This window comes from Aptenodytes forsteri, unplaced genomic scaffold (genome assembly GCF_000699145.1).
Source record: "Aptenodytes forsteri isolate BGI_AS27 unplaced genomic scaffold, ASM69914v1 Scaffold56, whole genome shotgun sequence".
Taxonomy (NCBI): domain Eukaryota; kingdom Metazoa; phylum Chordata; class Aves; order Sphenisciformes; family Spheniscidae; genus Aptenodytes; species Aptenodytes forsteri.
In genome coordinates this window covers 392,002-416,308 of record NW_008796213.1, presented here as the reverse complement: position 1 = coordinate 416,308, position 24,307 = coordinate 392,002, and the positions used below count along the sequence as shown (strand labels likewise).

General features: G+C 47.8%; 1 protein-coding gene across 1 annotated transcript in view; it reads left to right on the top strand.

The window, feature by feature from the left end:
- IQSEC3 (IQ motif and Sec7 domain 3) overlaps window positions 1-16,197 on the top strand; it is a 28,040-nt gene extending 11,843 nt beyond the window's left edge. The window contains exons 3-12 of the mRNA XM_009288321.1: window positions 5,073-5,195; window positions 5,853-6,019; window positions 8,105-8,244; window positions 9,100-9,225; window positions 10,357-10,456; window positions 12,118-12,279; window positions 13,060-13,152; window positions 13,811-13,854; window positions 13,938-14,017; window positions 16,113-16,197. Of these exons, the coding sequence (XP_009286596.1) occupies window positions 5,073-5,195; window positions 5,853-6,019; window positions 8,105-8,244; window positions 9,100-9,225; window positions 10,357-10,456; window positions 12,118-12,279; window positions 13,060-13,152; window positions 13,811-13,854; window positions 13,938-14,012 (1,030 nt within the window). The 3' untranslated portion in view covers window positions 14,013-14,017; window positions 16,113-16,197. The remainder of the gene's footprint in view (window positions 1-5,072; window positions 5,196-5,852; window positions 6,020-8,104; window positions 8,245-9,099; window positions 9,226-10,356; window positions 10,457-12,117; window positions 12,280-13,059; window positions 13,153-13,810; window positions 13,855-13,937; window positions 14,018-16,112) is intronic.
- Window positions 16,198-24,307: the final 8,110 nt, after the last annotated feature.

Sequence of the window (24,307 nt, the reverse complement as noted above, 5' to 3'; positions counted from 1 at the left end):
ACCCTGGGAGGGCAAGTAGGTGTGACTCAGCCCCAGAAAAAAACAGGCAATACATCTAGTGCAGCATCCCCCAGAAAGGAAAGACTGGTGTGGGCCATGGTCTCCATTGTAGAGACTACCCTCACATGAGGAGAGTATGGAGGGCAGGATTGGGACACATGCCCGTGCCTGCTGGTGCAAGGAATCAGTGAGTCCTGCTCACTCTTCTTTCTGTGAGCCTCAGTTAACACGTGCAGGGCAGCCTCCTCCCAGGGAGTTGAGCTCTTCCTCTGCAGTCCACCCTAAGCCTGGTTCATCTTCAGAAAGCTTGTAGGGTTAGGGAAGCTGAGAAGAGGGATGGTTTTTATTAATATCTTTGTGCCTTGCAGTTTTAAACTTTCCACCTGGCTGCCCCATGCTCCCTCCCTGAGCTTGGGCTGCAGGTTCATTACAGATGCTTTTAGTTGCAGTCCAGCTCCTGCTGCATTGTCACCTGAGCGGAAAAGCTGGAAAATAGGTCATTACGCTTGGGCGAGCATATCCCAGCCCCACACGATACAGCTGCTTCTTGCCTTCACTGAACCCTTTCGCCACAAGGCTTTTTTGCCATGCTTAGCCTTGTGCTAAATCCTCGCAGCTCTGATGCCACTATGTCCACCCCCTTTTGGGGGGATCTATGCCCTGCAGCCTAGGAAGCAGTATGGCTGCCACAGAGGTAATAGCTGAGTAAAATGATCCAACTAGGAGCCCACCCTTTGGGCCTGTCACCTGTCACCTGGCGTGCAATTCTCTGCAGTTGTGAGGTGCCTGTCTGCTGAGTGCCTCAGGAAGGACCAAGCTCCCCATGTATACAGGTGGCACAAGAGCCCTCAAACTCCACCACCTTGTTTATGAGGCAAGGTGTCAGCACTTTTCCTGCTCACTTCAGCAACATGATCCAAACATCCAAAGTCCTGTCCCTGTGGGTACTGGGCTAAATGCACCTCTGGATGCATGGTGAGCTCAATTCACATGGCTTGTTGCAAGTCCATGGGGAGGAGGGAGTTGAAACAGGAGGAGATTTTATAAGGTGATTACTCTGCCCCTGCTTTGTTATCCTTCAGGCCTCCTGGTGGTCCTGGAATAGGCATCTCACAGGTGTTCTGCTGTTTGTGGAAAAATGAACTCAGCACTGATTTTGGCACATGCACATAAGCTGCTGGTTTATTCCTTGGATACAGAGAGCCATCCGCTCTCAGCCCAACCTTTGTCTCTTACATTGGCAAACCCAGTTCTGGGGAGAGAAACCCCCCTCACGCATGCAGTTACACTGCCTTTTACATTGCAGCTCTGGAGGCTGAGGAGATTTGTGTACTTTTTGCAGTATACTTGGCAAGATATCCTATGTCAGCTTCCAGGGTCTCTACCTTGGAAGTAAAAGACCTCCATGCTCTGGTTTCACAAAGAAAAGTTGCATTGCATTTCAGGGGAGCTCTGACATAGGCACCACAGTGCATTCAGAAAGTTAATGGGAGTCTGTACAGGAATCTGAGGTCAGGCAAGGCAGCAAAACTTGTAGCCACCTACAAGAGAAGCAGGAACATGGCAGCCCCATGGCATAAAGCTCTTTGGCTCTTTGAATGGACTTTGCTGTGTCAAATTTGCTCACAAAAAATATCAGACATCTATGATCCACCATTCTTTCTGTCTGTCTAGCAGCAGAAAGTAGCAGCATACCTGATGGCTCCTCTAGGATCTATTCCTCAGGCCTTTGGCACAGGCTTTGTCAGATAAATCAAATGCAAGCTCAGGCTGACTTTGCTTGAGTCAAACTTTCTTCCTAACCTGTCCTTTCTGCCTGGTCAACTTTTCTCAGGAAGCAGGACGGGGGGCACCCTTCTTTGGGCTGAGACAAATGGAAGGGACTCCCAGGAGTTCATCTTAGAATTTACAAAGTAAACCTGCATCTGTCAGTCCATGAAAGAAACTCTCAAAGGAGAAGCTGAGCATAACTCATGTAGCAGTGTCTGTTTGAGTTTGAAAAGAGCAATAAACAGCTGCCTTGTCCTACTTGTCCTAATAAAGGCTCGATGCTTTCTGTATCCAGGGCATTGACTTTATTATTTGAGATTTGTACACAAAGGGGAGGATGTGTTACAGCAGCCTGTGTGGAGGGGGAAGGATTGATCAATGAGGGAGGGAGCGAAAGATGCATGATTTAATGCTGGTGGATTGGAGTAACTAGGGTAACCTTAGCAGGTCTAACTGGTGTGTGCAAGGACTCTGCTTTCACATGTCTGGAAGCAGACAATAACAGCAAAATCGTTGGAGTCAATGCTGAGAAACATCACGCGTTGGAAAAGATTAAAAAATAATAACAAAAGTCCAACTGCAGAGGTGGTTGCAGCTGTGAACACAATAATGACTAACCAGAGAAAAACTTTTCTTACTATCAAAGATAAATTCCAAGAAGCAGAATGCCTTGATGTCAACCCAAGGGACATGTGAGTATAAGAAAAATAAAAATAACAAAGGAAAGAGGCAGTGGAGGAAGTTTTTGCTGTTGCCAGAAACCATTTGTGAGCGTTTCTGCAGTCCACCTCTTGGAGAGGGAAAGAAAGATTTCATGTAAGATTTCCTATGAGAGCAGCCCCATTGATTCTCTGCCCTTGCTCCTCACCAATTGTTCCTACATTTTGATTATACGGAGTTTGTGCAGGGAAAGAGCCCACGTTTCCTAGTTGAGGTTGTAACAACTCCAACCTTAGAAGATACTGAACACTCTGTTCAGCCAGAGCTCTTGGTAAGTTATTCTGTGGGTGTCACTCCAGTTAAGCAATGATATCTCAACTCTTGAATCAATAGGGTAATGGAGGAATGGAGAGATGTCTTTGAGCATTTGAACCCTGTCCCTCACCCATTTGATACATCACGCAATAATTTTTATTCTAGCAAGGCTGCACATGGCATTCAACAGCCTAGCTCACAAAACACTACCCAACAGCCTACAGCAAACTGCAACACTATAGAAAAGACCAACAGACACATCTCCAGTTTATCACAGAAAGGAAGAAGAAACTGATGACAGCACATCCCTTTATTAGCAGAGGTTTGTTTGGTAAAATTTCCAGATAATCCTAGGAAATGGAAGGATCCAGAAGAGAGCTAATCCTCTCCCTCTCTATTTTCCCTGTACCACTCCTCATACAGTCCCAGACAACCTGTCTTGGGGAGAATTTCCTCCTAACTTTAAATTTGGGTTCAGTTTATCCTTTACAACATGAGAAAGCAAACCAAACACAATACAGAGGATGAAATAAAGGGGGGGAGGAGGAAATAGAATTAGCATCCGAGGTATATAGAAGCAGAAAATATGAAGTCCTTGAACTTTTAATACAGTTATAATGTCAAGGTGGTGCCATATGACTGAAGATTAGCAAATTAGTGACTTTGTATTTAAGGAAGGCTTAAAGAAAATGGGATTTTGTCACCTGTGAATTTCTTGGTCTGTCAGATAGAATGTCAGCTTTGAGAATTTATTTATGGGAAAGAATAATGGCAGACAGAAAGGTAAATGGTACATACCAAAGCCAGTGGAGAGTAGATTAATTCAATGTCTGTCTTTGTTAAAATAACTGGTTTTCTAGACAAGGGATGTGCAGAAGGTAATTCTAGACTTCAGCAAAGCATTTGACATGAGAAATTGTTAGTTGAGAGTGGAAGAGAGAGAAATTAGCAGAGGAATCATAAACAGGGGAAAAAATTGGCTGATGCAGACATTAGTGCCTACATACTCTGATGAAATGGGAAGTTGGGCCTAAGGGAGGTTATGAATAGAGTTTTCTGAGTCTAGTCTTTTGATTAATGCTTGCAGTAATGACCTGGACACAAAAGGTAGGAATATGCTAACAAAATGTGCTGAAGCCACATGGGGAAGGTGGCTCATTACAAATGACCAAAATATCATGAAGTAAGAATAAGAACAACTAGATTATTTGACTAATACAGACAGCAGGAACCATAGCAGTAGGTTTTCGAGACTAACAGTAGGACTTTTATAAGCTGAGAATGCTTTAGTGGGAAACAAGAGGTGGCATCCCCTTCTTTGGGTATCTACATTGGCTATGAATTACCAGTGTGCAATGCATCACTGTGAAAGGAAAAGTGATACCAGATGTATGAGGTGAAGGATTTCCAGCAGATAACAGGGAAGCATGGCACTGAAGTATGGTGGAAATGGAAAAGATTGTGTGGAATGGGTAGAAATTTATAAAATGAATAGGGGTTTGGACAGAATAAATTGTTGGGGACTCCTGGTGTTTGACTACATGGGCAGTTTTACCCAGCCTTGATGTTAGAAGCCAGCTGATGTTGCAATGTTATTTCTGTGCAACAGCTTCCATTTCCTATTTTCTCTGAGCTGGCTCTGGTCTTTAAAGACATAATGAACGTTGTTGCTGCAGTGGTTGACTGGGAGTGAAGAGTGGCGAAGAAGGTACGGGTTGCAAGTGGGGATGTATACTGGACAGAATGGAAGGTGAGGAGAGGACAAGTGCAGGAACAGCCCAGTGAATAGAGATGAGAGAAGGATGGATAAGCGGGTAGTGAACAAGTGCAGGGAGGGATGGACAATGTGTGAAGGATTACCAGATGATAGGAAAGGCAGAAATAGATGGATCTATATCTATATTTATATTGGTATTGATATAGGTGTCTAAATATCTATGTCAATATAGATGTCTAGATATCTGTATCTATATAGATACAGATAAATATCAATACATATATATACACACACTTCCTCTGTATATTTATATGTAAATATATATGCTGTATATGGTATGATATGATATATATATCATGGTGTATAAACACACACATGCATATATATATATGGATAGGCACAAGAATTGCTTATCTGCTGTAGAACGCAGGAATCACTTGTCTGAAATTACTGCCCGTTTTAAGTATGATCTGGGCAGCTGTAGTGATGTCTCAGGGCCTCTCCCATGGTATTTCCCTTGGGGACTGAGCCTTGGCACCACAGTGAAGGAGCCTGTCTGGTGTCCTCTGCGGGAGGAGGTGCTGATGAAGGCTGTGTCCCCCTCCCACAGCTGCGTGGTGGACGAGATGGACTTCTCAGGCATGGAGCTGGACGAAGCCCTGCGGAAATTCCAGGCCCACATCCGCGTGCAGGGGGAGGCACAGAAGGTTGAGCGGCTAATTGAGGCTTTCAGGTAAGAGAATGAGCTTTGCAGCCCCACTGCTGCAACCAGGTGGAAGCAGAGAGCACACCCAAGGCAGAAAAGGTGCAGGAGGCATGGAGTGAATGGCCAGGGACCTCCCTTCCAAAGTAGGTGGTCATGGAGGGGCTTCTGAAGCATGGAATCCTCTGTGCCACTGCTGCGGCAGAGCCATTGTCCTTGTCAGATGTTCAGTGGCATGAAGGGCACAAAGGGCCAGAGTGAGGCCAGTCCTGACATGTCTTCCAGCAAGGGGCTCCCTGTTCATTGGTGACTCACAGGAAGAGCAGCACTGGGGCTTGCAGGGGTGCTGGGTTGCTCCCTTGGTGCATCCAGAGGAGTGCTTTGCCCTTAGCAGGGCAGGCTGGAGTAGACATCTCCTATATTACCCTTACATAGTGACACCAGCCTAAGTAGTCCTCTCTAGTCTCACTTGCTCTTTGGTTCTGAGGACAAGAAGGCTGAAGTTTCAGTAGCCTACTTCAGCCATTGGTGGGTAAATTTGCCTTCAAAGAGCAGTCAGTTCCTTCTCATTTGTGTGAGAGGTGGAGTAAAAGGAGGAATTTGATCCACTTGTGATGAAGCCATTGCCACCCTGGAGCAGAGGACTCCCATGTTCCATGTTAAGTGTGTGCATCCCTCCTGCTGCAGCCAGAGGTACTGCATGTGTAACCCAGATGTGGTCCAGCAGTTTCACAACCCGGACACCATCTTCATCTTGGCCTTTGCAATCATCCTCCTCAATACGGACATGTACAGCCCCAACATCAAGCCTGACAGGAAGATGATGCTGGAGGACTTCATTCGCAATCTGAGAGGTGAGGATCCTGCTTTGATTTTTTTGCCCTCTTGCTGCTCTAAATTCTGCCTAGGTGAAGGCAGCAAAAACCTAGTGGAGCTGCCTTTCTTTGGGGCTGCTGCTGCTCCCTGTGAGCCAGACATGGAGGGCCCTTTGAGGTGTCTTCTAGGATGCTGGGGAAGGGGAAAATCTAAGCTTCGCCTTCTGCAGAAAGCTGTCCAGCCTTCTCAGAAACCAACCATTTTCCTTGAGAGATGGTTTCATCTTTTAATAGATCTCACTGCTTGGAAGCAGTCCATTGTATTACATTTTCCTATTGTTCAGATCCGTCCTTCTTAGAGCCTGCTGGATTGTGCTAAACAAGCCCTTCCCCTCCTTGCTGCTTTGAATATATGAACACATTTTCCTTCTATCCAGGCTAAATATTCCCCTTCTTAATTGCTTGCAATTACTTATAGTAACTGTAGGCCTGACAGAGTTCATGCATACATTACCTCCTCGCAATTTCTGATACATTAGTTCCCCAAATCAATTTTCTTCTGTTTTTCAAGGTCGGTCCTTCCCATCTTGGTAATAGGTTGCTAAAAGCACTTTTTCAGATGTTGTCACAACATACTCATATATAAAGCCACTGCCTCCTCCTTATTTTCAGATCTGCTAATGCAGCTTAGTATTGTTTGGCCTTTTTGACATCATGTCTAGCTAAATTCTTGTCTAATTTCCCAGCCACATTCACTCCTAGGTCATCCTAGGGCAGCCATCTTCCAAGTGTCTCTTACTGCACATCTGCAATTCAGATGAAGCTCCCTCAAAGTTTTTCCACTGTAAATCCCTGCATAGATTTTGAACTTCTGTGGGTTCTTTTGACTTGTTTCTTTGTCCTGACTGCTGTTCAGAAAGTGTTGTCTCAGCCTCCCACACTTTCCCCAATTTGTCATCCACTTCAGACTAGTATAATGTGACACTGAGGCCCACTTTCAAGTTATTTCCTGAGATACTGAAAGGGGCTGATACCCTCATCCCCTTTGGTATCACAGCTGATAGCACTAACTCAAAAGGTTTTTTTATGTTAACTTACACTTAGAGTTGCTTGAAAATCTGCCACTTCACATCACAATGAATTCAGCAAACATGAGGCTCACTCACCTCCAGTGTGTAACACACCACAACTCACTAGAGCGAGTGAATGTCACCCCATTACAGACAAGGGGAGACAGTTCATTCCAGACTCACCTGCAGGCCAATGCCCAGCTCAATTGCTTCACCAGCCTGTGTTTGAAAAACAACAGAGTGTTCAGGCTACATTTGCAAGGACGGTGATGAGGGAGCCGGGAGATGACAATGCCTCTCCATTCCTCAGCAGTTCCTCACCTGCATCACTCAGTGTGGTATATCTCAGACCAGGGAGCTGGAGGGAAAGCAGAGAAAATGAATATAAAATGACTGAAGGAATTCAGTTCAGAGGAAAGATTGGCAGTTTAATTTGTGGTGTTTGGCTCAGGGAAGGGTGAAAGAAAACTTTTCTGCCAGGCTCTGCAAGGGTCAGACAGCAAAATTTGGAGAGTTATCTAAGGAGATGTAAAAGAGGAAAGGGACAGGGCCAAGACAGAGATATCACAGACAGAGTAACAGGAAAGTATTACTCCTAGGAGGCACAACAGAAGGAAAATGGTGGAGGCCACCAAGCAAACAGGAGAGCTGATGCTTGCATTGGCAGGAGAAGCAGCTGGATCCCATCATAGATCTCCTCCACATCTAGCACTTCTGATGATATGAAATCAATGCAGGGGTTGCTGCTGAGTGGCCCAAGATATATGAATGTGAAATTGTGGCTATAAAACCTTAGGGAACACATGGAAAGGAGCCACCATGCAGAGCAAAAGAATAATGAAATCTTCTGCATTGGCCTTAGAGATGTCAGTCTCTCCTGCTGGTGCATTAAGTGTGTTAGAGCAAGAAAGAAGACAGCCTAAAGTGAAGGCTTTCCCTTCAGCCTTCCCAGCACTGCACAGTGCAGAGGCAGTAGTTGCCTGTCAGGGACCACTGGTTCTTCCCTTTCCTTTTCTCCCTGCCTAGCCTGCCTAACATTTCCTGTGTTTGGCAGGGGTGGACGACGGTGCTGACATCCCACGGGAGCTGGTTGTGGGGATCTACGAGAGGATCCAGCAGAAAGAGCTAAAATCCAATGAGGACCATGTGACTTACGTCACCAAAGTGGAGAAGTCCATAGTTGGAATGAAAACGGTGAGCACCCATAACCGCACTGGTACCCACTCACCCCTCTCACCCCCACCTCCCTCACTGGCCCTCTTTTCTGCCTTTTTCCTCTATGCCCTTACTCCTCTTCTGTAATACTTTCCTTGCTTGTCTTGATGAATTCACTCCTTTTTCTCCAAACACCTTTTTTCTTGCTATCTCATTCTTTCCTAATTTTGGGGGATCTCCTTGGCCAGAGTTTACAGTATCTGGCGTGGTAATTGTTTGCCCGAGAATCTCATTGCAGGTCCTGCCTGCCAATGCCCCAGTGATCGCCCTGCAGTGTTTCAAACTTTCAGGTCTTGTGAGGGTGTAGGAAGCAGAAGGCAAAGTGATAGAAAACAATTTCACCCATCTGTCTGTAATGAGTTCCCTAATATATAGGGAACTGGGGTTAAGAGACCCTCAAATGCAGAGACAGCTTCTTTAGCAGTAACTGATCTGTAATGCAAACCCATACATACTGTTTACCCAAAATGAGCAGAATAATTTCTCAAAGCCCAGGAAACCTGCAGATGTCCAGTGGGGTGAGAGAAGATGAACAGTCACCCAGTGACTGGAAGCCAGAGGTATATGAAGATAGGATGTATGAGCAAGAGGGTTGCCTATAGCCTGTCCCACTCCTCTGATTTATCCAGATCACAAAGACATAGCTCTCTCTGCTGTTGCACCAGCAGGAAAAGTGATGGTGAGGAGTGGTGGTGAGGAGACGATGTGAGTGGGCAGAGTGGGCAGAATTGGCTTGTGCTACTGTCACTGGGCAGGGTTATGCAGGCTGAGGGTGGGGAAGACCCACAATGGCACCTCCCTCAGCCCCTGCATGCTCTTGTGGGTCTTCTGCAGGTTCTGTCCGTGCCCCATCGCCGGCTGGTCTGCTGCAGCCGCTTGTACGAAGTGACTGATGTGAACAAAGTGCAGAAGCAGGCAGCTCACCAGAGGGAAGTTTTTCTCTTCAATGACCTGCTGGTGGTGAGTGTGCTCTGGCAATTAGGCACTGCAGTGATAAAACTCGCCCTGATTTCTATAAAGAAATCAGAAATCTAAAACCAGTCCACAACATCCATTTCACCCCTGTCCTAAGGACAGACGATCTCCTGGTCCATCAACATTGTAAGATGCAGCTCTGGATCCTTCACTGTTAAAAACCTACCAAACCTAACACTCCTCTAACCCTTGAAAAAACAAACTGTCACGTCCCACAGCCATCCAAGCAATGTCATTGCTCTCTCTCATGCTTTGCCAGCAGGGAGGTTCATTTCATGAAAGGGAGGTTCATTTCTTTGTCTGTTTGTACTATAGTAGACAGAGCCCTCCCATGCACTTTAAATCTTTCCTGCCAGACACTTTAAAACCACTGCCTTCTAACATTGCAAAGGCTGTAGGACAGGAGATATTACTGGAGCCCCAAATGTGTATAGTACTTTTAAAAGTGTCCTGCCCCAGCAACCTTGCAACTGAGTTCAGACAGGTACAAGAGAGGGCAGAGGTACGCTGAGACTGGAAGTTCTGCTGAATTTAATGGCAAAATGAAACTGTGGATGTTGCAAATGTAAGGCTAAAACCAAACCCTTTTGTAGGAGCAGAGGACAAGAGAGCTTTCCGCACCTATTCCTCTGCACCCATTTGTACAGTTGTGAACCTGGGGAGAGGGTCTGCTCCTTGCTATCCCTCTACTCCATGGGATAAGTCAGATCCATAAGAACTAGTGCTAAGGGAGCGAGGGCAGTGCAGCATTCACATATTCTTTTTTTCCCAGCTCTAAGGTATGTCTGACAGGCTTCCCTTTGCCTTTTGATCTGGCCCTCAGTGGAAAGAATTACCCTTGCAAAGTCAGAAATGTGGGCATCAAAAAGCCAGCACCCCTGGGAGACAGAGCGCCAAGTGGGCCCCAGGGCTATGCATACAGAATTTCAGAAGCATTGTTACAAGTGCGGCATGCCAGGCAGCTTTCTGGGCAAAGATCCTGTCGGTCACCAAGTGTTACTCCCATGTACAATTAACAGAGCTTGCAAAAAGCTTTTTTGCTTTGAGCAGTTTGCGTTGTTCTTGCCTCTCTGTTCCCCAACATCCTGCCCAATGATGCATCTCTCCCTCCAACAGATCCTTAAGCTTTGCCCCAAGAAGAAAAGCTCCTCAACGTACACATTTTGCAAGTCCGTCGGCCTGCTAGGGATGCAGTTCCATCTCTTTGAGAATGAATGTAAGTAAGTCCATTGCTCCTTGGCTGCCTGGAGGGGTTTGGCAGGGAAAAGGAGAAGAAGGGAGGGGACTGTGTCACCCAGTGTGAGTTTGCATCAGAAGAGAGATTCCATCAGGGTTAAAAGTGGAGGGGAAAAAACTGAGGCTTGGTGCTGAGGAGATCACTGTGCAGGTACAGTGTAATGAGAAGAGACTCCTGGTACCTCTCACTAGGTCTGAGCACCTGCAGAAGGGCTGAACTTAAGCTCATTGAAGGATCTGGCTTGTCATGGTGGCAGAGAGAGCACTAGTGAGGAGGAATGAGGGAATCAGTCCCTAGATACGTCTCACTGAGCTGTCAGGAGGCAACTGTAGGTGGAGGACCTCGCTGAAAAAACTGCTGCTGCCAGCTTTAGCCCCTCTCCCCTCATGCCCAAAGTCACAACTCCCACCTCTACCTTTGACATTGATAAAGTCTCAGGTGCTGCTGCCGCCTCCCTGCACTGTGCCATGCTGTGCCATACTGAAAGCTTCCCAAGACAGAAGCAGAGCCCTTGGAACAGCACCCACCAAAGCATGGCGAGAGGCCAGCCCTAGTCAGCCTGACCTTGATGGTCTGGGAATAGAGCCATGATGTGTCATGATTGAGGCTGGTTGTGTGGTGGAGGAGTTCCAGAAACAGGCAGGCTTCCTGCTGGTGCAGGCAGAGGGGCTGCACAGCAGTCCCAGGCAAGCATGGCTGATGCCTACTGGGGTTTTTGTGAGCGCCTGCAGAACATGCTGCAAGGAAGGAAGACTGTAGCAGCACTGTGGCTATACTGTTTTTTACATCCTCCCTCTACCCTATTGGCAGCGTGAGTCACTCTCTCAACACCCTACCCTCTGCAGCATGCAGAGGCTTTCACATGCACAATGAGCTCCCTACCCCACCCAGGTGCTAACACCCCTGCCATGTTCTCTGCTGATAGAAGTAGAGACTGGGGAGAAGTCCTGTCACTGTGGATGTTAATGGCTTTTCTGACTTTGACTCCAGGAGCCAAGGGAACTCAATTGTGCTGTGCAGAGAGAATGGTAAAGAGAAAGATGTGGGTTTGTAGGTCTCTGCTTAGTACTCCCTGACAGGCAAAACACACAGGAATGTGAATGAAAGGACATGCCCAGAGAGTGAAAATATCATAAGAAAAGACCTTGTGTTTTAAAGATCAGGCTGGGTGCAGGGAGGTGGTGCCTAGAGATTCAGCCAACAGAAGCAGAACAAGAGTGTGCAGAAAACTTGCTACACTTGTGACTGGACTTTCTCTATCTTTTGCTCAGTGGCCAGTTGGCCTCTTACATATAATGTTTACTCCTCCACAGATTCAGAAGGGCTTTACAGTCCTACCTCTGTGCTCAGGTTCGCAGAGCCAATGTTGCCCTAAGTGTCCCTAAGAGCTAGAGTTTTCTGGTTTTGGCAGTGCTGTGGTGCTGGTGGCACTTGCCTTGCTGCTGCAGCTTGGCCATTCTGTTCCCTTGGAGGGCTGCAATGCTGCAGGTTCCCACAGTTTGCAGTGTGACAAACTCCAGGTGTGCCATTCCTTTGGACTCATGTTGGAAACTCTCTGTCCTGCAGAGATACCAAAGCAGCCAACTACTCAGCAAGAATGCTTAACGCTTCTTTATTTCGTTGACACATCTTCTTTACAGATTACCCCCATGGCATCACACTGGTGACTCCAGTTTCAGGGTCAGAGAAGAAACAGGTACTACACTTCTGTGCTCTGGGTGCTGAGGAAATGCAGAAGTTTGTGGAAGATCTGAAAGAGTCAATAGCAGAAGTGACAGAGCTGGAGCAGATACGAATTGAATGTAAGGGCCTCTAATACAATTCACAGTCCAATGCCATCACACTGCATGTGTCTACAAGGGAGAAAGGGTAAAGGAAATGGGTTCTTCAGGAGCAGGGGAAAAGAGGATGAGTAGCACAAGTCTGCACAGGATTGTTCTTGTGTTCACCGATAGGGTGAAAAAGCAGTCAGGCTCTGTGACCACCCGCCAGCAGGAGAAATGGAAGAACTTAACTACTTGTGATGGTTATGAAACAGGGTGTATGATACAGTGGCCTGGAATAGTGAAGCTTAGACTGTCAGACCCAGAAGACTCTTCTCCATCCCATACTCCTTTGACTATGCAAATATGATCTATAGATAGCTGGGAAGTACAAGACAGGTCTGGTAGCCTTAGCAGAGTTGTCCTTCACTCCAGGAATATCCAGGGGACAAGCAGTCTGTACTGTGTCCCTCTGTGGCCTGTCCTACACAGATTAGATGTCCATGTAGCCTTTGATGGCCTTTCCATGTATAAACTGATGAGTCAAAGTAGCTCAGCATCAGTGGTCCCCTCCTGTGCAGCCATAACCTATTCTGTATAGGTCATACACAGAAGGTCGTGTGGAGATATACAAGTTTCTCCACATGTCAAGTCCTCTCCAGTTTCTGGGGTTTTTTTGGCTGTTCCCCTCTCCCTCACTTCTTGACACTCTCTTGTCATTTTCTTGCATTAATTCTCCTTGCTGACTTCCCATATTGCTCCTTCAATATGCTGTTGTCCTTCCCTCCATCCCTCTCCTCATTCACTTCTGTCTTGCAGGGGAGCTGGAGAAACAGCAAGGGGCAAAGACTCTCTCATTAAGGACCAACGGAGCCCAGATGGAACTTCAGTCTAAGCAAGGCTCTCCAACAGGTAAGAGGATGCCCAACTTCTCTTGGTCAGGCAGTGCTGCCTTTGCAAATGTGTTCACGTTGATTCCTGTGAGAATAACTGCAAAAAGAAATGATCAGTTTTGTATCCTTTAGCCTTGGACAAATAGTGGAAATATGAGAACATATGCATTCTTCAAATACCCTAGAAAAGCCATTAAAGTCTCATTACGCAGTCTGTAGCTGTAACATCTAGCAAAGAGGCGTTACTGATGGAGCATAGGTAACTGCTGGAGAACCTGGCACACTTTTTCTTCCCTGAACTGATGCAACACAGTAACTGCACTATCAACTTCCTCCAGCCTCTCCACCAACACTTTGGACCAGCCTCTTTGTATCAAAGGCTTTGTGTCCATTCATGCCTTGGCTTGTATGCCAGCAAAAATCAAGTGCAGAGGTGAGTGGCTACCAACTCACTAGAACGGCACTGAGATCAAGACCTAAGGATAGGACACCAAAGGGGTCTCCCCCTACCCCACTAAGCAGCTATCAGGTTGCAAGAGGGTCTGGATTTGTTCTTGCAGTCAAGAGTCTTGTTTGGCCCTGTATCTCTCCCTTTAGCTTTTCAGTCCACAGTATGAGGGCCAGCTCTTGACTAGAGGTACAAACCTCATGAGTGAGATCTTTTGTTTTATTTCAAGGCAAGAAGGATTTGGGGGAGAAGGTCTCGGACAGCACAGTGGAGGTAAGTAGAGTGCGGAGCAGCTGAGGTAAGTAATTCTCTCTCACTTCAGCTCTTCTCACATTCTCTGTTGTTTCTTTTCTCAGGTTTTAATCAATGCCTCCCCAGCCAGACTGACAATTTTACCAATTTCCAGAGATACAATTAAAAGTTACTGCTAGGACGGGTAATACAACTTTCAAATCCAAACTAAACTTCAAAGCATTTTCAATCCGTTTTTATAACTGTAACATCCCTCATGGACCAAGCTCCCAAACGCTGTAGACTAACCTACCCCGCTGCTTACGGGGAGACTGAGAACCCCACTAAAGACTTCCCTGACATGCTAACTCCATGCAGCATCACATGCAAATTCCCCGCAGCCCAGCTTTCCTGCACAATCTCTGCAGCTCTGTCTCTCCATCCCTCCTTGAAGGGGATTAAGCATGGCCTTTGTATACCAGAGACTTTCCCTAGAGCTTCACCTTCCTAGGTAGGGAGCTTGGCTGTCCTGTGTACATCTATCTTTGCAGGGATGTCTAGCATCCAGTGGGTTGCCTGTTTCTTCACAGACACCCATACTCCCACTGCCTGTGAGGAAACAGGAAAATGCGATCTTCACACTGAAAATCTTATCTACTACTTCCTACTCTCTCCCTGTCTGGAATATCTCCATTGTCCTGAATTTGCCCTTTTCCAAGGTAGTTACTTTCCCCTCTTGTCATAGTATATATTTACTTGAAGAGTTCAGCTTCTCTGTGGGGAGTGGGTGCTGCTTCTTTTCCCTGAAGAGCACCCCATTTCCCTGCAGACACCCCCTTTCTGCGGAAGGTGCCTCTCCCAGCCAATTTCCTATTCCTGTTGGGAGGAGTGTTTCCTTGTGGAGAATGGCTTCCATGTAACCTAATGTCATTAGCACTTTATGGCCCAGCAACCAGTTTTTCATAGGGGATGTTCCACTGCCTGAATAAATATTGACACAATATTATGTCCTGCTGTGCAGTGAGTCTGAGCAACCTCCATGCTTGAGTAGGGACAGGGAGCTCATCCTTGTTCCAGCATGGTGGGAAGCTTAGCCACTCCACAACTTCTCCTTCCCAGTTGTTGGCGCTGCTGCCCAACATGCCAGACCATCAGGGCACCCCCACTGTCCCATCTGCACATCTGTACCCCTGCCTAGCTGGAAGTGCCATGCCCATCTGCAAGCACTTGTTTCCTACCCAGGGTTTGTCACTTGACTGACATTCTGTTTTGAGCCAGCAACTTTGCTCTGGTTTGGGGTCTCCGTCAGCCCACGTCCTTGCCAGGAGGAACTGTAACTTCATCCACCATTCGGGAAGCACCATTTTCCTGCTGTGCTTCCCCCCCTAGGGACCTCCAGTCCAGTCCAGCTCCTCCTTTTCAAACTGGACTCAGTGAGCTCCCTTATTTGACTCCATTATCAGCATCTGTCTGTGGGGACCCTGACGACCTCCTGCTTCCCTTCCCCCTTTCAGCTGCCCAAGTAATACTCTGCCAGCAGAGGAGCATTTCCATTTCTTTGAGATTATCTAATCTGCTGCCATTTCATCATGAATTTCTTTTATCACTGTATGAGCTAGACAGGCATTTTTTCTTTCTTTTTTCTTTTTTTGAAAATCATTTCCTTTCACTGACAAACCATCAAATGGATCAGAGGGAGATGCCTTTTGCTAGAGTATGTCAGATTTCTGCTTTTTCCTTTGTAAACAGATTAGCCAGTCATGTGGTGTACCTTCCTACTCAGAAAGGCAGGGAGCTGGGAAAGGCTTGAGTCTCTCTGTCTCTCTCTATCTCAGATTCAGCTACCATCATTTTGCTGAAACGTACAGCCTCGATTATCTGAAACCTTGCTGTCTGGTTCCCCTCTCCTTTTTGCTGGTGGGGACAAGGGCATGACCTCCGAGGTCTGTTCATTACCATGAGAATTCACGGACGCCTCCACTCGTAGAGTTGACTTGCGTTCCCTGTGCCGTTTGGATAATCAAAGTTGCACTGCATTTGGGAACGCTGGCCCTGCTGCCTTTGACGTGATGGAAAGGACAGGGGCACTTAGGCCTAGATGGGGATGATGGGGCTATTGGGGGGTGCTGTGCAGCTGGGGGTTGTGCCAGTTCTGTTTTTTTGCCAGGGGGGAGGGTTTAATGCATGTGAGGCTGGCTGGTGGCGGGGGTTCAGGGCAGCCAGTAGCAGCAGATGGGAAAAGTCTTGTAACATTTAATGCTTCTTTGGCTGTTTCTAAACTAGGTGTCAATTCACAACAGGCTTCAAACGTACCAGCACAACTCCGCCCTGGGGTCCGAGAGTGGAATGCAGCCCAGCACGCATCTTAACATGCCACGGGAGCGGCTGGAGACAGCACTGGTGCCCTCGCACCCCGCCTCGGCGGGGACACTTGTACAGTGCCAGCAGATTGTCAAAGTCATTGTCTTGGACAAGCCGTGCCTCGCTCGAATGGAGCCGGCCCTCAACCAGACTCTGACACGCTATGTCACCTCCGATTCCTGCACCTCCACCCCCTGGCGCGGTGTGGGCAGTGGGCTCCCCGGGACCCCCATGAAGCTGGTCCATCAGCCTCCCCTCCCACCTCCACCACCTCCCTACAACCACCCCCACCAGTATTGCCCTCCCAGCTCCCTGCTTCAGAGGCGCAGGTACTCCAGTGGCTCACGCAGCCTCGTGTAGCCACACCACCAGCACCAAAACAGCACAGACTTCCCCGCTTCCCTTCCCCACCACCTCCTGGGGACCCTTTCTGCCTACAGAGATCTAGTTTGTGATTTATTTTTTAGTAAAAGAAGAAGAAAAGAAAAAAAAAAAGCTGACTGACCTAACCCTTACCCTGTCTCCCCTCAAGATGATGCTAATTGTGAGGAGCCATCTATAGAAACTGCCAACCTACATGCTCACACATCCTCACACCCTGCCAGCCCAGCTGGCCTCCCGTGCTCATGCTGTCTCCATGTAGCACTTTGCTGCCCTATTCCTGAGAGGCTTGATGACCTGCTGCTTTATAGGCACTGTGTCTTCTGTTTGCTACTCCTCGACCTCCTTCCCTGCCTTGCATTTACCTGGCCATAGGTTTGTACCCACCCCAAAACTTCGCCAGCCTCGGAGAGAAACAGACTCACCCGTGCCAAGGACTGACCTCGGGGCACTCCTGTGGGTGGAGTTCCCCCTGCCACCGCTGCTGCTGCCTGCTAAGCTGGAGCTGAGAACTTGTACCACTTGCCACGCTTTTTCCTCATCACTCTTCAAATATTATCTCCTTGCAGCAGCCGGTTCCAAGCGAGGAAGTGCACGAGTGAAAAAGAGCTCAAGAGGAGGAGAGACTGTCCTGAGCCGCAGTACAACGCAAAGATGGCCTCACTCTGAACACCAAAACTTTCTGTTGTTATATTGGAGCATTGTACCAGAGACCTCTGCTGAGACCTAGCAGACCTCATCACATGTAAATACACCTGTATGGTAGCATATGTATGGTGCATGCTTACTAAAGGAAACACCAAGCAGTTCTGAAGGAGCAGAAGGGAGGGATTAAGCCCAGGAATCTTCCTGGAATGGATGAGTACTTTTCCAAAGAGATGGCACCAAGAGGTGCCCTCCCACCTCAACACACACACATGTGCACGTGCACGAAGATTGTCTTCTCTAGCATAAAACGGACCCACCTCTGTTGTCCTCCTTCTAGCTGGTTTTGTGTTTCCTGCCCACCTGCTTTTTTATATTCTGGAAGAAAAGCCAAGTGTTACGTTCACCTTCTGGGGTGGATGATCCCTTCACTTGGGCTCTTCCTCCTGTGTTAGAGGGAAGGGGCTTTTTGGAGACCACCCATGTGAGGTCCCATCTGTATCTCTTGCCTGGCTATACTCTTGCCTCCACCAGCCCTTCCTATAGGACAGCTGCCCAGATACCAGACTCCAAGGCCTCTCCTCCTCTCTCCCTCCCTATCCCAGCTTCAAAGTGAGGGGAGGGGAAGATCCTGAGATAGAGATGACAGCTCAGCTCCTCTGCTTTATTGGGGACATTGATGTGAAGGAAGATAGCATTAAAAATGGGCTATGGATGTATTTTTAGAAAAAAAAATATCTTCGAGCAGTAGGGAGGGGAAGGTATTAATTAGCTCAAAGGCTTTGGTCTCACTCACTCACTCTATCTCCCTTCGAGGCTTAAGAAGATCAAATTCAGGATTTTAAAATAGGACAGAATGCCCTTTTAGGGCCTTTATTTTTATTTTATTTTAAGAGGGAAAGAAAGAAATGCGCTTCCTTCCTGTGCGAGGCTGAGACATGAGCACTGGGTGCTGATGACACAGTCATTGGGTGAGGAGTGGCAGGAGCTGTTGGCAGTGGTGGGGATGTGCAAAATGTCAGGGAAAGAGGGGCAGTGAAGACAGATGCAGGAAGCTCTTTTTTACCTTGTGGGGTAAAAGCCACACAGCAATTTCCTTAGGGATTATGCAGTATGCTCATCTCTGGGGCTATTGCCAGTGACAAAAACCACAGTGCATCAGGGACTGGCTCCCCTCAGTGCTCTTTGGATGTCTGCTGGCTTGGCAGAAATGTTCAGATGAAAGAGTTCACGTATTTGACCTGGGCATAAGCCCAGCTGGGGTTAGGGAAGCGGACAGGGGCTAAGGTGAAGCCCTCCAGGGCAGGAGCCTGCTCACTTCCAGGTCCCCTTAAGCCTGACCCATGTACCCAGGTGTGCCAACAGGTCTAAGTTGTTTGCTTAGCTGTCTGGAGCAGGGCACTAGGCTGCAGCTTTTACATGCAATAGCAAATGTACTGACCAGGAGCCAACAGGCACAGCATCAGGGAGGACTGTGGAAGCAGAAGACAGAAAAGATTGTAAGAAAACCCTGAACAGAAGCCCAGCCTCCCTCCAGACCAGAGAAGCTTTCTTCTAGCCATCCCCCCAGGGCAGTGAGGATGCTCCACATCTCAAAGCTGGGCCCAGGGAGAGGTCCCCACCCCCAGCCAGGGCTCAGCCCCGCACCCTCCAGCCAGCTGTGAGGCACAGCTGGCCTGATCTGCTGCTGGCTCCCTCCAAGGTGACACCCCGCTGCCTCACGGCAGCTGGGATCTCATCTGACCTGCCTGTAGCTTCCTGGGAAAGCATACGTCTGGCATCCGCCATTGTCTGGTCAATGTAGCATGTGGCTGCCATTTTGTTCTTACTCACTGCTGTGGTGAAAGGGGTGGTATCTGGGAGGCACTGGCACTGCCCTCCCTTCTCAGTAGTTACTTTGCTGTCTGGGAGGAATGGCAGTACTTGTTTGTTTGTTGTTTCCCAGAGTGCAGTGAGCCACTGAAGGTCTCTGTGTGTGTTAAAATAAATAAATTAGATTTTACTTGACATTTAACATTAAGTGGCAACAACAAAAACCTTAAGGTACTTGATGAAATAATTTTTTTAGATAAAATATTTATAACAATGTCTATGAAGTTCCTACAAGAGAGGTTTGCTGCTTTAATAATTGATGGGAAGAGCTACAAGAATGTAAAGAAGAAATAAGGAAGCTTCCATGAGACTCCCTTCTTCGTGCTGGATGAAGGATGGAAGCAAGTTAACTGAAGTGCTGAGGTACCTGAGGCACAGCAGTCTCTCAGGGCAAGTTGGCTCCATTTCCCTGACCTTGCAAAGGCTAATGCTGGCCTTGAGCTTTGGACAGAGAAGCAAACGTAGATAACCCTTGCTATCTTCCAGCCTGCTGGCTACATCTTCTGTCAGGTTTAGCTGGAGAGACACCAAACCATTCTATTCCAGGTTGTTGTGGAACAGGTTGCTCTAAATTCTACTGTGTAGCTGAGCCCTTCGGACTTCACTTCAAAATACGGATATTTTTTTTTCCTTTGAAGGTTGGTCGTGAAGGATGACAAGCACTTTAAAGCATGTCTACACCTAATCTGATCTATTGTATTGTCTGCTCCCACAGCCCTCCCACACGCAAGCAAGACACACAGACTCAGTGTAGCTGTAGTACTGTGAATAGACACCCTTGCACATAGGCTGATCGTTGACAGGGCGCAGGCTAGAAGGAGCATGTCAGTGAAAACCTAATGAAGGACAAAATGTGTACCACAGCTCGCTCAGAGGGACCAGCCCAAAGAAAAATCACCAGCTCCTGACAGCAGCGATTCTGATCGTGAACCTAGCACAATCTTTCCGGTGGTGGGATCAGGCAGGAAGCTGCTGCAGAGATTAGATTGACCCAAATGAACCAGTGGCTTTTTGCTGCCGAATTCATATCCTTCTATATGAAAAAAGGAGGGGTGGAGAGAGAAAAGAGAAACCCAGTAAAGAGCATTCTGCAGTGAGTGTCGGGTACTCGGTGGCCAAACAAGAAGGTGGTTCTGCTGGAAGGTGGAAGAGAGCAAACTTACTGAAGTCTACAGAGCTGCATTACACAAACTGTCAGGCTCTGTCCTGATTCGCTCTTGCTCATGCTGGTGCAGGTCCAGTGAAATTAATCTGTTTACACCAGTAGCAAAGGGATGGAAAAATGCGACAGGAGAATCAAGCTTAGTGCAAACAATTTGTGTTTAACGCAGTGTTTGTCCTCTGCTGTAGTACTTTTAATGCCATAATCTGGGCCAGTGTGGTAGCAACACTTAGTGCTTTCTGCAAGATCTTCAAAGCCTCCCACTGTTCATGTTTTCTCTCCTCCCTGTAGATGAAAGGTGTGGGTATGGTCCACAACCAGAATTTCATCAATACTCAGACTTCTTCACAAAAAAGTACCACCAGATTTGGAAGTATTTGAGGGCCTCTGAGCTGTAAGAGTTTGAGTTTTGTTACATGTTTTTCAGAGGGCTCAACCTGCAACTATCTGCACGTGTTTGTGAGGTTTCCAAAACAAACCTGAGCCCTAGATCAAGGAAGCTGCTGCTTGGCAGAGTCTCTGCTTTGAAATGCGAGTTGCCAAGCAAGCTCCCCCATCTCCCACTCCACCATCCGCCTCACTGTGCTAGTGTAGGCTCCAGGGACTGCCAGCAGTATTTTGTGAGCTAGAGCTGTCTCTGTCCTGCCCGCTCTTTCACAGCCATGCCTGGGACAGCAGCTTTGAAGTCACCCAGCTCTTCAACACTAGTCACAAACCCATCTGAATGTGTCTTTTTAAAAAAACTAACAAGAGAAGTGTTACCTGTGTGTAGGCTTTTGAAAGCACCTGTCTGTCTGTACCTGTTTCCTGCTGTAAATATCACCAAGAAAAGCTTCCTTTGGGAAAAGTGGTGTGGTCACACCTAGCAAAGAGTCCAAATGGCTAATATTTTGTAACAAAATAACAAAAATAGATCAGAGGTATTTTATCTGTTCAATTAATAGAGTTTTAGAAATTATATTGAGATATGTCACTTGTGCACTGATGTCTTCTTTGCCTCAGCCCCCCCTCCGGTGTCCTTGGGCTCCATCGACGTGCGCAGGTGCACGGGTGACACACCAAGGCTGTGCTCCCAAGGAGTGCTGGGCATCGTGGCTTCCTGCTGGCACCGGGGGCAGCCCGCTGCTGCTACTGCTGATTTTTCGTCGAATGCAGCAGGAGCTAGCTCAATGCTCAGGCTCTCTGAGGATCAGATCCAGAGGAAACCAGGAAGAAATAATCTTGTCCAAGAGACGGAAACTCAATGTGAAATTCACCCCTGCAGTGAGGCAGAGAGGAGAATGGGGCGGGGGGAAGGCAAAGCCCTTCCGTGCTGCAGCTCCTTCCTTTCCATCTTGCTGGCACGCAGCAGAGTCAGCCCCAAACCCTCTGCTCACATCTGTGTAGCTCCGCACCTCTGGGGAAGGAGGCCCACGCGCCCACGCAAAGCGCATGCTGCTGCATGTGCACGCTGCGGCAAGGAGAGCAACTTCACAAGCCGCATGTGCCAATGCATGCGTTGGATGCCAGCTGGCCGCAGAGAAACTCATGCACCCAGAGACATCAGCACATACTGTGTGTTAATGCACACACCATCTGCCAACCTGTAGGACTATATGGCAGATAACATGTAGGCACCTCTACTATCCACACAGCTGAACGTGCTGTACAAAAATACCAGGCATATGCAGCCATGCACTGCCCGAGCAGGACAGCTGTGCTGGCTGCAGTTACCATCGCAGCACATCTCACAAGCTACGTAGGCTCAGGCTTGGTTAGCATTTGGATGGGAGACATGTAAGGAAAATGACATTTCCCATGCAAATCAGATATACATGCATATTTACACAAAGCATAACCCCAAGGTTAATGAAACTGACCTTTGTGAAGTTCTGCACAGGGATGAGAGAGATGATCAGAGACAAACACGTGCACACAAAGCAAGCTCTCCTCTGCAACAGATGGGGGAAGGCAACCTACATCGTTGCAGCTGAGTTGAAGAGATGCTGGGTTCAGATTGCACCTGCTAAAAAAACCTGTCTATAGGTTGCAAATTCTTTGCTGGCTTCAAAGAATCCCTCAGACCCCCAGGCCCACGGTGAAACACTTGGGTGAAATCCCTCTGAGACACAGACAGGAAATTTCCCAGGAATTCAGAGGCTTCTGTTTATGTTTTTGTGTGCCACGGATATATTATAAATCAGCCCATCCCAAACAGTCATTTTCTAAGATGTTTTGAAACAGGACATTATTGGAGAAGTTTCTGCCTGATGTTTAGATCACTCACCTGGCTGTAAAGATGAAAGCAATAAAAAGAGATTGTCTATATGTGAAATACTCCTAACTTGCTCCGATGCGCAGATACTATTATTAATCAGAAGATGACAGGTCCCTTTGGGACGGATACTATGTAGACACATATAGGTAGTGCTGGTACAAAGAGATTACAATCTGAAAAGCACATACCACAACTGTCACATTGCATCTGTACACTGTTTTATCTATACAGTATACATAATGTGCAATACCATATATATAGTGCATTCAGAGCTGATCAAAATATGCCGCTCTTTTCCCCAGCGAATTTTTGAGATGCAATTTTTCTCCGAAACTTTTAAGATGGACTTTAAATTAAGCACATCCCACAAGTGCTTTGCTGTAAGTGGTTTCCACCCACCCCCTGTCAAGCAAGATGCAGAAGACTTGCTACTGAACTCAACACTACACAGCCTGCTGTCTCCCACTTCACAGGCGCTGTCTGTGGGGTCAGATACCCTTCCTCAGGCCAACGCAAAGCCTGGAGCCCTCAGGGAGCAGTGTGGTGGCAGGAAGGGTATCACGAACCCAAAGCCGCCATGTCACAGTCCCTTATCGGGGACAGCGAGGGGACAGTGCCTGCAATGCCACTGTTGTGTGTGGGGCATGATGGGCCCCTTTCCACCTCATCTGGGGGACTCTGGAAGCAATACCATATATATAGTGCATTCAGAGCTGATCAAAATATGCCGCTCTTTTCCCCAGCGAATTTTTGAGATGCAATTTTTCTCCGAAACTTTTAAGATGGACTTTAAATTAAGCACATCCCACAAGTGCTTTGCTGTAAGTGGTTTCCACCCACCCCCTGTCAAGCAAGATGCAGAAGACTTGCTACTGAACTCAACACTACACAGCCTGCTGTCTCCCACTTCACAGGCGCTGTCTGTGGGGTCAGATACCCTTCCTCAGGCCAACGCAAAGCGTGGAGCCCTCAGGGAGCAGTGTGGTGGCAGGAAGGGGATCAGCTACTGAACTCAACACTACACAGCCTGCTGTCTCCCACTTCACAGGCGCTGTCTGTGGGGTCAGATACCCTTCCTCAGGCCAACGCAAAGCGTGGAGCCCTCAGGGAGCAGTGTGGTGGCAGGAAGGGTATCACGAACCCAAAGCCGCCATGTCACAGTCCCTTATCGGGGACAGCGAGGGGACAGTGCCTGCAATGCCACTGTTGTGTGCGGGGCACGATGGGCCCCTTTCCACCTCATCTGGGGGACTCTGGAAAGATTGTGCTGGTGCCTTGGGGGTGCCTGGGGGACAGCTGATCACAAAGTTGGGCTCCACCGTTCCCCACAGGTTCAGGTTTCCCGTCATCGCCAGCTGCTGAAGGAGAGGTGCCCCTCTGTAAGTCACTGCCCAGATCCTGAGTCTAGCAACCCGGAGTCATGCGCATACTCCTGCCTGACCTAAGAAAGGTAGCTGAAAATAAGCAGGTACCTCAAGGATGAGGACAACTGGCGAATAGGGCTGTGGGATTTAACCGGTTTAGGAGCTCTGTCACACTTGGCTGGTCTTGGAGCATCTTTCTTGCAGCTAATGAGTACAACTGAGGTTAAAAGCTGGCTGAGGAGCTGTGTTTTCTGCCTTAATCCATACAATCCACAAGCTGGGACTGTTCTCAAGCATGTAGGGTAGGATCTTATTTTATGCAACACTCATGCTCTAGCCTTGGGGTCTGACAATATGGCATAGTCATCAGTGACTTCTTGAAAACAGTCCTGTCTTCCTAAGCCTTCCTCCTTGTTGTGGTTTAACCTCAGTTGGCAACTGAGCACCACACAG